The 14,482-nt window shown below is 41.1% G+C and overlaps 1 protein-coding gene across 1 annotated transcript in view; it reads right to left on the bottom strand.

The window, feature by feature from the left end:
• LOC124805225 (acetylcholine receptor subunit alpha-like 1) overlaps positions 1–14,482 on the bottom strand; it is a 412,453-nt gene that overhangs the window by 12,588 nt on the left and 385,383 nt on the right. Inside the window, exon 7 of the mRNA XM_047265724.1 lies at positions 13,821–14,345. Within this exon, the coding sequence (XP_047121680.1) occupies positions 13,821–14,345 (525 nt within the window). The remainder of the gene's footprint in view (positions 1–13,820; positions 14,346–14,482) is intronic.

The following is a 14,482-nucleotide window of genomic DNA, read 5'->3' on the forward strand; positions in this document are numbered from 1 at the left end:
GGGACGTAAGATACGGTGAACGTGCGGGCCATGGTATGGTACTTCGACGACCAATCCACCTGTCATGAAATGTGCTATTCAATACCGCTTCAACCGCACGCGAGCTATGTGCCGGACATCCATCATGCTGGAAGTACATCGCCATTCTGTCATGCAGTGGAACATCTTGTAGTAAAATCGGTAGACCATTAAGTAGGAAATCAGCATACATTGCACCATTTAGATTGCCATCGATGAAATGGGGGCCAATTATCCTTCCTGCCATAGTGCCGCACCATACATAAACCCGCCGAGGTCCCTGATGTTCCACTTGTCGCAACCATCGTGGATTTTACGTTGATCAGTAGTGCATATTATTCCGGTTTACGTTACCGCTGTTGGTGAATGAACGCGTAAATGGAACGCGTGCAAAAAATCTGTCATAGGCCCGTAATTTCTCTTGTACCCAGTGGCAGAACTGTACACGACGTCCAAAGTCGTCGCCATGCAATTGCTGGTGCATAGAAATATGGTACGGATGCAGTCGATGGTGATGTAGCATTGTCAACACCGACGTTTCTGAGATTCCCCATTCTCGCGCAATTTGTCTGCTACTGATATGCAGATTAGCCGCGACGCCACCTAAAACACCTACTTGGGCATCATCAGTTGCTGCAGGTCGTGGTTGACGTTTCACATGTGGCTGAACACTTCCTGTTTCCTTAAATTACGTAACTATCCGGCGAACGGTCCAGACACTTGGATGATATCGTCGAGGATACCGAGAAGCATACATAGCACACGCCCGTTGGGCATTTTGATCACAATAGCCATACATCAACACGATATCGACCTTTCCGCAATTGGTAAACGGTCCATTTTAACGCGAATAATGTATCACGAAGCAAATACCGTCCGCACTGGCGGAATGTAATGTGATAACACGTACTTATACATTTGTGACTATTACAGTGCCATCTATCACAAAGTGAAAAAAGTAGTCCAACTAAAACATTCATATTTCTTTAAGTACTACACGAATATGTAATAAAATGAGGGTTCCTATTAAAAAAACGCAGTTGATATCCGTTTGACCTATGGCAGCACCATCTAGCGGGCCAACCATAGTGCTATCTGGTTTCCCCCTTCAAGCTAGACAAGTTTCGTTCTTTGTAATTATTTCGTTTGACGCTTATTTCGTGAGGTATTTGGCCAGGTCATGATCAATGGACGACACGCCGTTGAAGACCAGGTGAGAAGGAATTAAACTATCATAGAGGTTGAATGGGGACGATCCGTGAATCTGTTGGTAAAACGCAAGGAGACACTGGTAGATTATGATTCAGGAAGGAATGAACTCCGTGCTGAAGGTGGCAACAGAAAAGTCGGTAAAGAAACAATTATCTAAATTTAAGGAAAGTTTGGCAGACCGAGTTTTTTTAATAAAGTCACAGGGACTGTAACTGAGAAAATAACTTTATCGTAAGCTGGCAGAAATTCATTACAAACAGGGTGATGTAAAATAGACTTTTTGCAGATGTGTATTGAAAGAGAAACTATCTGATATTCAGCAGAGATTACACAGATTGTGAGAGAACTTGCAGTTTTCAAAATCGTTCAAGACGTTTTGGAAACGTACTGTGAAACGAGAGAATTTGAAAGGACTCGAATTCAGGTCCTGTGATGAGGTGGAACACGCTTCTAAACTGCTCGCACGAGCGAAAAGATAATCGGTGCCTGAAGTTTAGTGAAGGATAATAGCTAACGAAGGGGATACGAAATTCAGGACTATCGTGCCAACTTCATAGGTTTCTCAAAACGATTCGCACACAAGTATTGGTATAGTAACATGCAATCCATTTGAGCCCCAAAATGCGTTAGAAGTCTAGCCTGTAGAGTGAAAGTGAGTAATGGTATAGCACGTTGTAAGGACATGCCAAACAAGCTGAGGTGCGAGGATTTTTTTTTTTAAACGCTAGGCAATGTTTGTTCATAAGTATTTAGGATTTGGTCGTGTTTCCGTCTTGCCGTTCCAGAGAGGGACGTCCAGAGTGGCTGATTATCAGCTTAGTCCGAAAAATCAGAAAAGATAACCAGCAATCGATTTATAAATTAGATGTGAATTGTGTCAGAAGTTCGTGAAGAACCAGAAGCAATATCGAGATAAAACTTATAAACTGATTCGAAGCATGAAGGCTGAAAGTAGGGACAGTTAGCAAGTGATCAAGTTAACGTAATTAGATGGAAATTTCTATTTATTACAGATTGGAAGAAGCGATCTGTGTTTGCTTTGAAGAATATTTTGATAGCCAATATCACATTCAGTACTATTTATTGTGGCTAGCCAATTTCAGCAGTTAAGGCTGTCATCTTCATATCTGTAAATTGATGCAGTTACACAGGGTACACGTACAATCATTACTTATGTTTGCCTTCAAAATGAGGAAATGGAGCTTCTACATTTTCATACCTTTGAAAACTTCTTCTCATACGTTCTGTTCCATTATGACTATACCACACATGTTACGTTGACTTTATAGTGCACATTCGACACAGGGCCGGCCGAAGTGGCCGTGCGGTTAAAGGCGCTGCAGTCTGGAACCGCAAGACCGCTACGATCGCAGGTTCGAATCCTGTCTCGGGAATGGATGTTTGTGATGTCCTTAGGTTAGTTGGGTTTAACTAGTTCTAAGTTCTAGGGGACTAATGACCTCAGCAGTTGAGTCCCATAGTGCTCAGAGCCATTTGAACCATTCGACACAGGTTTTTTAAAAATAGAAACAGGTCTGTCACAAAAACAGTACAGTTATAAAATACCTGGTGTAACTAGGGATGAACACACACATAACAGTGCATATTTGTGCAAAAGTTTACATTTACAAGACGAATTAAACACATCGGGGATCCACATTCTCACAATTCAACTGACTGATAGTTACGCACAGACAAGGCACGCAAGAAACTGTGGCCGCTAGATGGCTCTTATATAGGTATCTGTAAACCATGTCGTACATTTGTTTCCATTTTACTTAAAACTAAAAATTTCTGTGAGAGTTTTTAACATATGAAAACAATACTGATTTTTATGGAATAAGTTTATAAACTTCTACAAAACATTCTTATTTACAATATGCGTTACAGACAGGATTTTATTTTTCAAAGTTCTATTTTTTATTGTTTTTTGGATAATATTATATTACTATATACATGCAATCGGTACATATCTCAGATTTTTTCCACTTTCTGCCCAATATCCCTACAAGACACGTAAAACATGACGTTATTATTGAATGGTGGAAGCGATCTGAGAGTGTGGGGGATGGAAATAAGTGCGTATAAATAACTTGCATATAACTTGAGCACTGTAAGCTGAAAACTGCTATGTCTAGGCCCAGCGAAAATGGAAGGGGGGTCTAGATCCAAACACAGCAATTTGCAGTGCTCAAGTTTTTTGTATGGACTTATTCCCATCCGCAACACCCCCTAGACCGCTTCCATCTTTGTTTTACGTGTCTTGTGGGGATATCGGGTAGCAAGTGGAAACACAGCGGAAGTACTTACCGACTGCATATATACAGCAATATAATGAAATAAACACTAAAATCCCATGTATACTGCACATTGTAAGTAAGAACTTTTTGTAGAGGTGTATAAACACTCACTGCATAAAAATCAGTATCGTTTTCTAATGTTAAAAAGCTACTCTCAAAGAAATTTTTAATTTTAAATGAAATGGAAACAAATGTGCGATGTGGTTTCCAGATACCTATGTAAGAGCCATCTAGCGGCTGCAGTGATCTGTACGCCTTATCTGTGCTTTACAGTCAGTCAGTTGACCTATGTACTTCAGAGAATGTGGACCAATGATGGTTATAACTCCTCATGTAAACGTCAGCATTTGCACTAATGCGCACTGTTGCGAAATTCATCATCTAATAAGCATCAGTGGAATGTTACGTGTGCATAGACAACCCTAGTTACACTAGGCACTTTTTAACTTTATTGTTTTCATTTGTGACAAACCTTTGTGGAATGTGCTACATATTATCCACTATAACGTCAACAAAGCATATGTGATATAGTCATAACGGAAAATGACGTATAAGAATAAGTTTTTGGGGATATGAAAATGTAGAAATTCCATTTCCATATTTGTGGTATCATGTTTAAATAACGATTTTATATGTACTGTATGTAAATGCATCAACTTACATATCAGAAGATGTCAGCCTTAACTGTTGAAACTGGTCTTCAAACTAAGTAGTAATGAATGCAGTCTTGGCTATTAAAAGTATCTTTGGCGCTATTAATCGATTAAGAGGCATGAAGGACGATTCAAGGTTTGCTGTTAAACTGGAAGGTAAGCGGTTGTGCGCTGTCCAAGGTACCGAATTAATAGCAAAATGTCCGTGTATTGCAGCCAAAATTAATGCCTTTGAGACAACGTCTGTATTGATACTAGGTCAGAAGCGTGTTTACTGTGAGTTTGTCGACTGCCAGATTGGTTTGCGAGGGGTGGGGGGAAAGCGATGTCGGTCACCACATAGACGGTATCAGGGTGAGTAACTGTTCAGAGGGAGAAATCCCTGCAGCCTCCTGCAGCGCAGTCACCCAAACATGTACTTCATGGATTAAAAAGTGGAAATCTCGTACGGAGGTAAAAATATTTTAATGTTGTTACTAATCTAAACTGAAATCAGTTTTGTTTTTACATGTTTAATGAAGATCGTAATTTCAACTATTACAAGCATGGCCCAACGAGGGAAAAATGCTGTGGAAGGAAAGATCCAGTGCATGAGACTTACGGGGAGAACAGGAAGAAGGTAGGTACGAGTAGATCAGATCACGAAAATCGCCAGCTTCTTTCTTTTGCAGTCCAAAAGAGTAGTTAGTAACTGGTATGGCGACATTGGTTCATGGGTCATTACACTCATCAACGAGTACATTGACACGTATTTCTTCTGCTGCTGATAGTTACAAGCAAAGGAAATAGAACGAAATAGAGGGAAGTACTGCCCTGCAATACAGCAGACAGCAGTTGATATCTCACACAGTAAAAACCCAGCAAGTGCTAGTAGGGGTCGAACTCCGATGCTTCCGTACAAACTTACGTGTATTCTTCTTCTTCTTTTGCTGGTGCCTTGTCCATCTGTTTCACAGGGTCAGCATGGTTAGGCCGGATTTGGCAAGGTTAATTTTAAGGGGTGTCAGGATTCACTTACTGCCACCACTCTATACCCCCAGGACGGAATTAGTGAATCCCATCTGCGTCTAGTGTAATCCATGGAATAGTGCGAAAGTGTTCAGATGTTTGCGAGTCGTGTAACTGAGGCGTAACTTGGGAACCAGCCCGGTTTTCACCTAGCAGGATGTGGAAAACCGCCTAAAAACCACATCCAGGCTGGGCAGCACACCGGCTGACGTCGGTAATCCGCTGGGCGGATTCGATCCGGGGCCGGCACGTCCAGGAAGCAATGCATTAGTGCTCTCGGTCAACCTGGCGGATGTAAAGACTTACGTGTGTATAAACAGTTAACTCACACCGAGAATGTAACATCTCGACGATTTTTCCTTGTTAGCGATATCGAAACTGACAAAATATCTGTATGGGGAATTCCAGGGTTTTCTACTCTATATTAATTTTTTGTTTTAAGTTTGAATTTTTTGTGTCATTTTGCACTCGTCACAGTGATTTTTTTCAAATATTAAGTAATTTTGCAGTTATATTAACACCCTTCGCCACCTGGCAGTTGCAGGTGCTTTGACTTCGTCAGCTCTCAGTTTTTTGCGATTACTGATAAGATTTGACTGAAGTCTCCAGAGAAGAAACTGGCGGAGCCGGCCACAGTGTTATTGTTTTTATCCAGATGTCGAATTGTTCTGTGCAACAATTTAAAGGCTATTTTATGGGACATTGGAACCTCATTCTAAACAATGGAAGTGCAATCGTGCACCAGTTACGAGTATTGCTTTGCTCTGAAACATAACAGATGCTGCACGTATCACATACGTAGACTCTCAAGGAATGTATGTATGTGGAATGATGATGAGCCACGTGGTAAGTCGGGTAGCCTTATGGCTGTCATCGCTATCTGGCAAAGGAAACGTTTTCACAGGGGCAGAGGACTGCACTTCATCGTATCCCAGCCAATCAGTACGAAATATTTGTAAAGTGTGTAATCAAAGATTTCTCGTGGATCACTCTGTCTCTTACTAAAAATCAGATCAAACTTCTTATAGTCGCTCCTGATATATTCGACAGATTAAAAATGCAGTGTAAGCCCGTCATCTCTCTCCCCCTCTCTCTCTCTCTCTCTCTCTCTCTCTCTCTCTCTCTCACACACACACACACACACACACACACACACACACACACAAAACACAACTGTGAAAAAATTAAAAAATAAGAATTTTGTGATTTTATTCTTTTACTTTTACTGCGAAACTTTGCTTCGTGTCAAATATCGTGATTCAGGACCAAGGGGAAATACTCTATAAGTTTTGATGTGACCCTGTGAGTATCTTTTTATTGCATTTACTTATAAGCTTGAATCTCTTAAATCTCAAAAATACCGTAGACCTTAGTATGTGACATAAATTTCAACTTGATAGTCTAACTACTCCTGTGAAAAAGGCGTCTTTACAGAGGGACAGACAGATAGACAGATGTGCAATAAAATGATCGTATAAAGCATTGATGCCCACCTTTTTAACTCAGCTGGACCATATTAGGACGAAAATTTTTAGGCTGCACCTAAAATACCTAACACTAATTGCTGCGAAAAAAAGAACAGCATGGACCAATGCGAGAATAGCATCGTGCGGAAGGAGTTTCAAATTCAAAATATAACAAAAAACGGAATTTTATAGACCTTTTTTTCGATCGTGTGACATACGCGACCTTCTTGGGCCGAACTGAGACTTGCTTAGGGCCACGGGCCGTGGGTTGGATACCCTGCTATTAGGCTTACTGTTTTTACTGAGGTAAAATACTGCAGTGTTCTAATACTGTCAAAAATGTAGTGTTGGCTGTAGCGAAATACTAACGACAGCCGTTCGATGCTTTCAGACCGATTCTACATCAGGGAATTGATAGATCAACTTACAGTTACCACATTCTACAGAAAAGGGAACATAAGAAAATTGATAAGGGCTGCACACACAGGTATGGAGGAGACTACGCGTATGATGCCACTCATCACTGATATACTGAATATATCTTTTGCCAAGAGACTTGCGACAATGATAGGTGAGCACATCCCTAATGAAGACGCCAAGCTGTGAGTATCCACTGCCTAAAGAGTTTCTATGTCCCAGGATGCACTGTCGAAATGTCCAACAATGGAGGATTCTTCAGATACTACGAATGAAGATGTATTACTTTCCATTAGCATCCGGCGAAGATTTGTAGTGCACCACGGAACAGCATTCAGGGACCCACATGGATTGAATAATGCAAAATAAATCTCACACGCCGGCTAATCGTTTTTGAGACGTGTTGGGAAATTGTGCAGTTTCATTCTGTGACAAAACACAATAGTTTATAACAGATTTCCGATTCAATCAATACGTTTCCCATTAGCCACATTTCCTTCTTGTAACCTGTTCCCAGTTCTACAATTTTGCTCTCTGTTGCCTTACCTTCGACAGATTTGCGCCCAGCAATAATTAAAAGAGCTCATAGGACAAGAGGGTTGCCACATAACCTCCCACTCACTGTCATACCGCCAATGTGACCACAACAATATTCAAACATGGTGTGAGGAAGAGAGAAGCAGCAAGAACATTGCTTGAAAAATATGAAATGAAAAGCTGTGTTAATGGAGCCACTGAAGCTGAAGGAAAAAGAAATTTGATACTGCCCTAAGAGGTGATGTGTGTCCAAGAGATGGACAGTGATGAGGCAATGGAGAGATTAATTTTAGAAGAGGCAGAAGAACATGAAGGAATGTCTTCGTAAAGGGTTACAAATATAAGGTACACTTAAAACCACTCTATATTGACCGTCGCTTCTTTTGTAATCGTGGTGGTACATAAACAAAGCATGTGATTAGTTTTCATGCACATAATCTGAGTAAGATAATTAAATTTTAAGCTGACAGTTTAATAAACAATATTGGTGCAATAGTTTGCTGACGTAAGATACAAGGTCATCCATGATGTGTGAGAATTAACAAGTACCTTTGACACAAAGGAGCCATAAATACATAGAAGTTGTATTTAATGATAGACGCTACCAACACAGAGCTGTGCTTTTTGGTTAGGATGTTTCCAAGTGAAAGTTTCTTAGAGCTTTGGACAGTGTATTGGGGCAGGAGCTCATAACAAGGTAGATGATTTATTAACTACAACATTGACATTTCAGGAGCATTGTGCAGTTTCGGGAAAACAATTCTGTGCTTTGAACAGAGTACAGATGATTTTAAAATTCGGCAGAATGGAATGTATGGCAGGAAGGTCATGAAGTGTGGACGACTGTAAAAGTAGAGAAAATGAGAATAAGCACTTATGCTCCTTGCAAGCTCAAAAGACAGCTCATTTCGCTATTTAGAATGGGAAAATATGTTCATAATTTTATCAAACCAGACATTTATTTCGCTGAGATACACCAGAAATAAAGAACGTGATTGTGGACTCAGAGGTGCTGCAATTATTGGACATTGTGGAGGAGAAGTTGACGATGCTGAAAGAAAGGCACTAGTAACACGTGAGTTCTCCTTTTGTTTAACCACATACAACATTAGGTGAGGGACACGATGTGAACTGTTACTTTATCAAATAAAAAAAACTTCATAGCAATAGAGGCATACGAAGTACATACATAGTTACATTGACATAAGCCAAGTGGACACCTCTAGTACAGCTCTTTATGAAGTAGTTTATTTCAAGTTGTTTCAAAAAAGTCACTGTGTGCTAAGAACGTCCTACAGTCCCGAGTGAGGAAGGAGATAAACATCTGGTTTCGCTCTCAGGAGATTCAGTGAGAGATATAAAGCAGTGATCAAGTTTCACTTGTATAGAGCTTCTTGTAAGGCAGTTACTCATTTAGACTGAAGAACTGAAATTTATCTGTGGTCCAAGTAAAATTTGTGTCAGCCATCCAAAATGACAGGAGAAATCATTAAAGTATCATAGAATACTATTAGCACATAGCCATTAAGAATCAGCCCATGATTCCACAAAGACGCAGAAAAGAAAAGATGTCCATTGAAGCAGGTATCTAACAGTTAAGGAAAACGAAGCATCACTGGTTTTATTTGCTTACAACATTTTACTTTTTGATATGAAGTACAGAACATGATGGAGCGGTAGTTAGGACAACGGACCTGCATTCTCGATGAACGAAGTCCAGATCCCAATCTGGCCATGCAGATTTAGGTATTCCATGGTTTCTCTAAATCGATTAGGTTGAATACTGTTATGTAGGACGAGGAATCTACTATGGATCTAATATGTGTATACGCACCTGAATAATTGGAACAGTAATTCTGTTCTTAGTTATAGCAACTGCATTTATAGGATATGTTCTACCTTGAGGTCAAATATCATTCTGAGGTGCAACAGTAATTACGAAATTTTTAGCAGCAGTTCCATACTTAGGAACAGATTTAGTTCTTTTGGGAAGGACTCAGGTGATTGGTGATGAAAAGGTTTTGGGTCTCCAGCTGCTTTGCTATATAGAAGTCCCACGCCGTTTTCGGACGCCTACAGACAATAGGCAGTATCTCGACACTTCATCAGTAGAAGACAATCGTCGAAACATCGTGGTACATCTACACTGCCAACTGGCGAGAAACCCGAGACCTTGTGATATAATATCATAATCGATTATCGAAGCAGTGTCTATCACGGCACATAGGAACAAACTCTTTGAGGCTAATCTGAATGTATATCACCTGAATTGTATTTTTAGGGTTCCGTGTCTCAGTCAGTAAAAACGGAGCCCTTATAGGATTATTTTGTTGTTCATTTGGCCGTCTGTTAAGACCCCTTTTAATCAGGAACGGGTACAGGTGTCGAATTGAAATTTATGTCAAATGCTTAGGTCTATAATCCCTTGGAGGTGTAAAAAATTGAAACTTCTAAGTCAATACAATTAAAAGATGTGGGCATTCGTGCCACATACTTTGATACTCGGAAACTCACTCATCAGAACCTATAGACGACCTATCTACAGGGTGATTCAACAGACCTCCAAAATAATGTCGTTTTATACAATTTACAAGGAATCACTAATGCCACAATGTTGAAATGTGAGTGGGACTCACGCTCTGAGGTTCCCTACAGACTTAGTTATGTATAAACACGATGATTCACCTGCGGCTACGGATGTCGTTTTCTGCAAACCACAATGTTATATCTGGCCTTCAAAAGCCATGCACGTATTCTCTCGCTCGCTTGCTACCGTAGCGAAAAGCTGAACAGGAGCTTTTCGTGGAGAATCTAATGTAGTTAAATTTTGTGTTGGAATTAGTTTTTGTTAGAGGCTGTAGTTTTCAATACATCCAAGAAAACAGTACAAAACTGAGCTTTAAATGCATACCCACTCCCACACTTAGCCTCCACCGGTCAAGATTTTCAGTACGTTGTTCATGGCACTTCCAACAACCACTGTACGAAAATTTGCGGCTGCACGAGTTATTTTCCACATTCGACCTTCCTTAGTCTTCTTTGACTGGCTAAGTCGAGCAATTAGAAATTGAGAAATTGACGTTCGTATAAATATTACCTAACAGTTTTGTAATTTTAACAGCGTAAAATAAACAATTGCTTCGTTTTATTAGTCAGGCCTTCTCCCTAGGGAACTACTGTGCTTGTAAGGATTAAGTTTGGATCGAACTATCAGCGTAATAAGTTTTAGAGTAACGTAAACAAAATTTGTTTTCCTTTCACTGCCATCAGGAGAATCTCAAATTAATAATGTTAACGAAATACCCGATTGCACCGGTGGTGTAATAGTCTAATTAATAGAGATCAAGAAAGATCGACTATCGAGAATAGTTTCTGTAGTCGGTATCTTTGTACAGTTGTAGCATGGAATGCCGCGAAGAACGTATTATAAATTATAACTGGTGATGGATGAGTGTGTGTGTGTGTGTGTGTGTGTGTGTGTGTGTGTGTGTGTGTGTGTGTGTGTGTATGTGTGTGTGTGGAGTTGCGTTTGAAAGTCACTTTTGTAGGTTTCTCTTGAATAACTCGAAAACTGTGGCCTCCAGCTGAAATGTATCCTATTACAGAATTTAACTACATCAAATTTCCTGTTTATTTTTTCGATAGGGTTAACAGTTTGCGAGCAGCTAGCGGTAGAATACGAAAATATCGTGTATGAATGGTGTTTGCATTAGACGACATCCGTAGGCGCAGCTGAATCATCCTGTTTATACGTGATTGAGTTTGTACGGAACTTCAGAGCATGAGGCCCACTCACATTTCTCCGTTTGAATACATGCGTATAGCAACACTGTGGCATTGGTGATTCCTTGCGAATTATTTAGACATCATATAAAACTTCTGAAGCTGTCTTTTAGATTCCTTTCAAAAGACCATATTTTGAAAATTAAAACATTGTACTACATTTTGTAACCAAAAATTGATGATTTAGAACAACTAAAGACCATAATTGGATAATAGGTTTTATGAGAGATTTGGCTAATTTCAAAATTTTACAATACATTAAGATAGGAGGCTGTGATGATATATTAAAAGTTATTGAAAGTACTGTTTTGAGAAGGAACGTTCGTTCAACATATACCAGAGGAAAGCGGATCATGTTTTACATAAAAAATTTTCACCCAACCACATCTGCTGAATTCATGATACTAAAATATTAATTATGTAAGTAATATTTATCTCTTTAAAACTACTGAATTATTACATTTTGACAAAATATGATACCAGTTCTGAATCAGGACAAAAATGCCTTGAAGATGAGATCATTTGTACATCGATTCGCACTCGTTTTAATTTTCGTAAAAAGTACATTTTTTTTATTTCGTTAAAATGGCAGACAGGGCTCTAAAAATAATAGAAATTTAATATGCGAAGTAAAAGATGTTGTAAGTTAATACTAATGTAATTAAAATAGTGCAAGCTTGTAGACACATTAATTCTACTATAGAGTACATAACTATAATCCGTTTTCGTGACCTATCGTCCCTAAAACTAGAGAAATGAAGGGTATCTGTAAACGTATTTTAGAAGGGCTCCGAAAGACACTTCTCAGTGAACTGAAGCTGTGGCAGATCGTGTAGATCTGCAGTATTCTTAATTTCTCTGAATACCTTCCCAATGTAGTTATGCAACAGTACAAAAACAATTCCGATGGCTGTTCCATGTGTCAGGCCTTCGTGAGTTGTATTACATAATAAATACTAAAATATGAAGAAATGTTTGGACTAGTCAATGTGTAAATGGCACATAAATAGAAAAAACTGATCGAACAAGCTAACTTTGGGACCATGAACTCGGAACTGGCTGCAGACAATTTAGCTCTTCATATGATACTACATCTACATTTACATGGATACTCTGCAAATCACTTTTAAGTGCCTGGCAGAGGATTCGTTGAACCACTTTCACAATTCTCTATTATTCCAGTCTCGTATAGCGCGCGGAAAGAATGAACACCTATATATTTCTGTACTAGCTCTGATTTCCCTTATTTTATCGTGGTGATCGTTTCTCCCTATGTAGATCTGTGTCAACAAAGTATTTTCGCATTCAGAGGAGAAAGTTGGTGATTGGAATTTCGTGAGAAGATTCCGTCGCAACAAAAAACGCCTTTCTCTTAGTGATGTCCAGCCCAAATCCTGTATCATTTCTGTGACACTCTCTCCCACATTTCGCGATAATACAAAACGTGCTGCCTTTCTTTGAACTTTTTCGATGTACTCCGTCAGTCCTACCTGGTCAGGATCCCACACCGCGCAGCAGTATTCTAAAAGAGGACGGACAAGCGTAGCGTAGGCTGTCTCCTTAGTAGGTCTCTTACATTTTCTAAATGCCCTGCCAATAAAACGCAGCCTTTGGTTAGCCTTCCCCACAACATTTTCTATGTGTTCTTTCCAATTTAAGTTGTTCGTAATTGTAATACCTAGGTATTTAGTTGAATTTACGGCTTTTAGATTAGACTGATTTATCGTGTAACCGAAGTTTAACGAATTCAAAAAATGGTTCAAATGGACTTTGATTTTATCCATACTGGATGAGAGGTCGTGGTTTTGAATGTTCAATGTTAAGAAAATATATCGGCTGAACCACTTGTTTATAGTGTACCACACAAGATTGACGCGTTTCGGAAGTTAAGCTTCCATTATTAGAATAATAAAAAGTAAAAGAACCTGTCAAAACTCGCTAAAATGGAACATGCACCAGGCACAATGAAATTGATAATAAACAAGTGGTTGAGCCGATATATTTTTTTAACATGGTTCAAATGGTTCTGAGCACTATTTGACTTAACTTCTGAAGTCATCAGTCGCCTAGTACTTAGAAATAATTAAACCTAACTAACCTAAGGACATCGCACACATCCATGTCCGAGGCAGGTTTCGAACCTGCGACCGTAGCGGTCGCTCGGTTCCAGACTGTAGCGCCTAGAACCGCACGGCCACTCAAGCCGGCGTTTAACGAGTTCCTTTCAGCACTCATGTGGATGATACTGATGAGATGTACTAGTTGGATTTGTTTGGTTATTAAATGGAGCCTCGCAATTTATTTTAATGGAGCCAAGGTGCAGGAGGCGTCCGTAGCATATGCTGGTAAAGCCTATACGGCCAAATATCGCCCATTTAATTGGCCCTTTTGCTTTCCGGTGTTGGCGACGACGGAAGGGCACTTACGCTCTCAAACTTGTCCTTGTTCTTGACGTGCTGGGCGATGAAGCGCGCGTCCTCGATGGTCTTCTCCATCTCGTGAGTGGGCTTGTCGAAGGAGGGGCTGACGTCGTGCGGGTGCAGCGCGGCGGCGGCGGCGGCAGCGGCGGCGGCGGCGGGGCAGGAGGCGGCGCCCCCGAACAGGTCGTCGTCGGCGGCGGGCAGCGGGATGCCCGGGGGCAGCGGCAGAGGCAGCGGGGGCAGGCCCTGGTCGCCGAAGGCGGCGGCGGGCAGCGCCAGCGGCAGGTCGTAGTCGGCCGAGAAGCGCTTGCCGCCGCCGCCGCCCCCGCCACCGCCCAGGCTGACGCTGCCGCCCACGCTGCCGCCCAGGCTGAGGCTGCCGCCGCCGCCGCCCGTGGCCGCCGCCGCGAAGCCCAGGTACTTGTCGACGTCGGGCGGCGTGTCCAGGAGCACACCGTCCGGCGCCTCGTCTTCCTCGTCCACCGCGTCGTCCTTCTTCGGCCGCTCGATCAGCAGCACCTTGGGCAGCATCTGCGGGCCAACAGCACAGCGCGCGGTTACCTCAGGCGTACACTGCAGGCCAGCTCGCCACTCCAGGTGGGCAGGGCTGAGCAAGCAGCTACCAAACAGGCAGATACGGCAGCTGGGCTGAAGCGAGCGTGACAGTT

Source organism: Schistocerca piceifrons, chromosome 7 (genome assembly GCF_021461385.2).
Source record: "Schistocerca piceifrons isolate TAMUIC-IGC-003096 chromosome 7, iqSchPice1.1, whole genome shotgun sequence".
Classification (NCBI taxonomy): Eukaryota; Metazoa; Arthropoda; class Insecta; order Orthoptera; family Acrididae; genus Schistocerca; species Schistocerca piceifrons.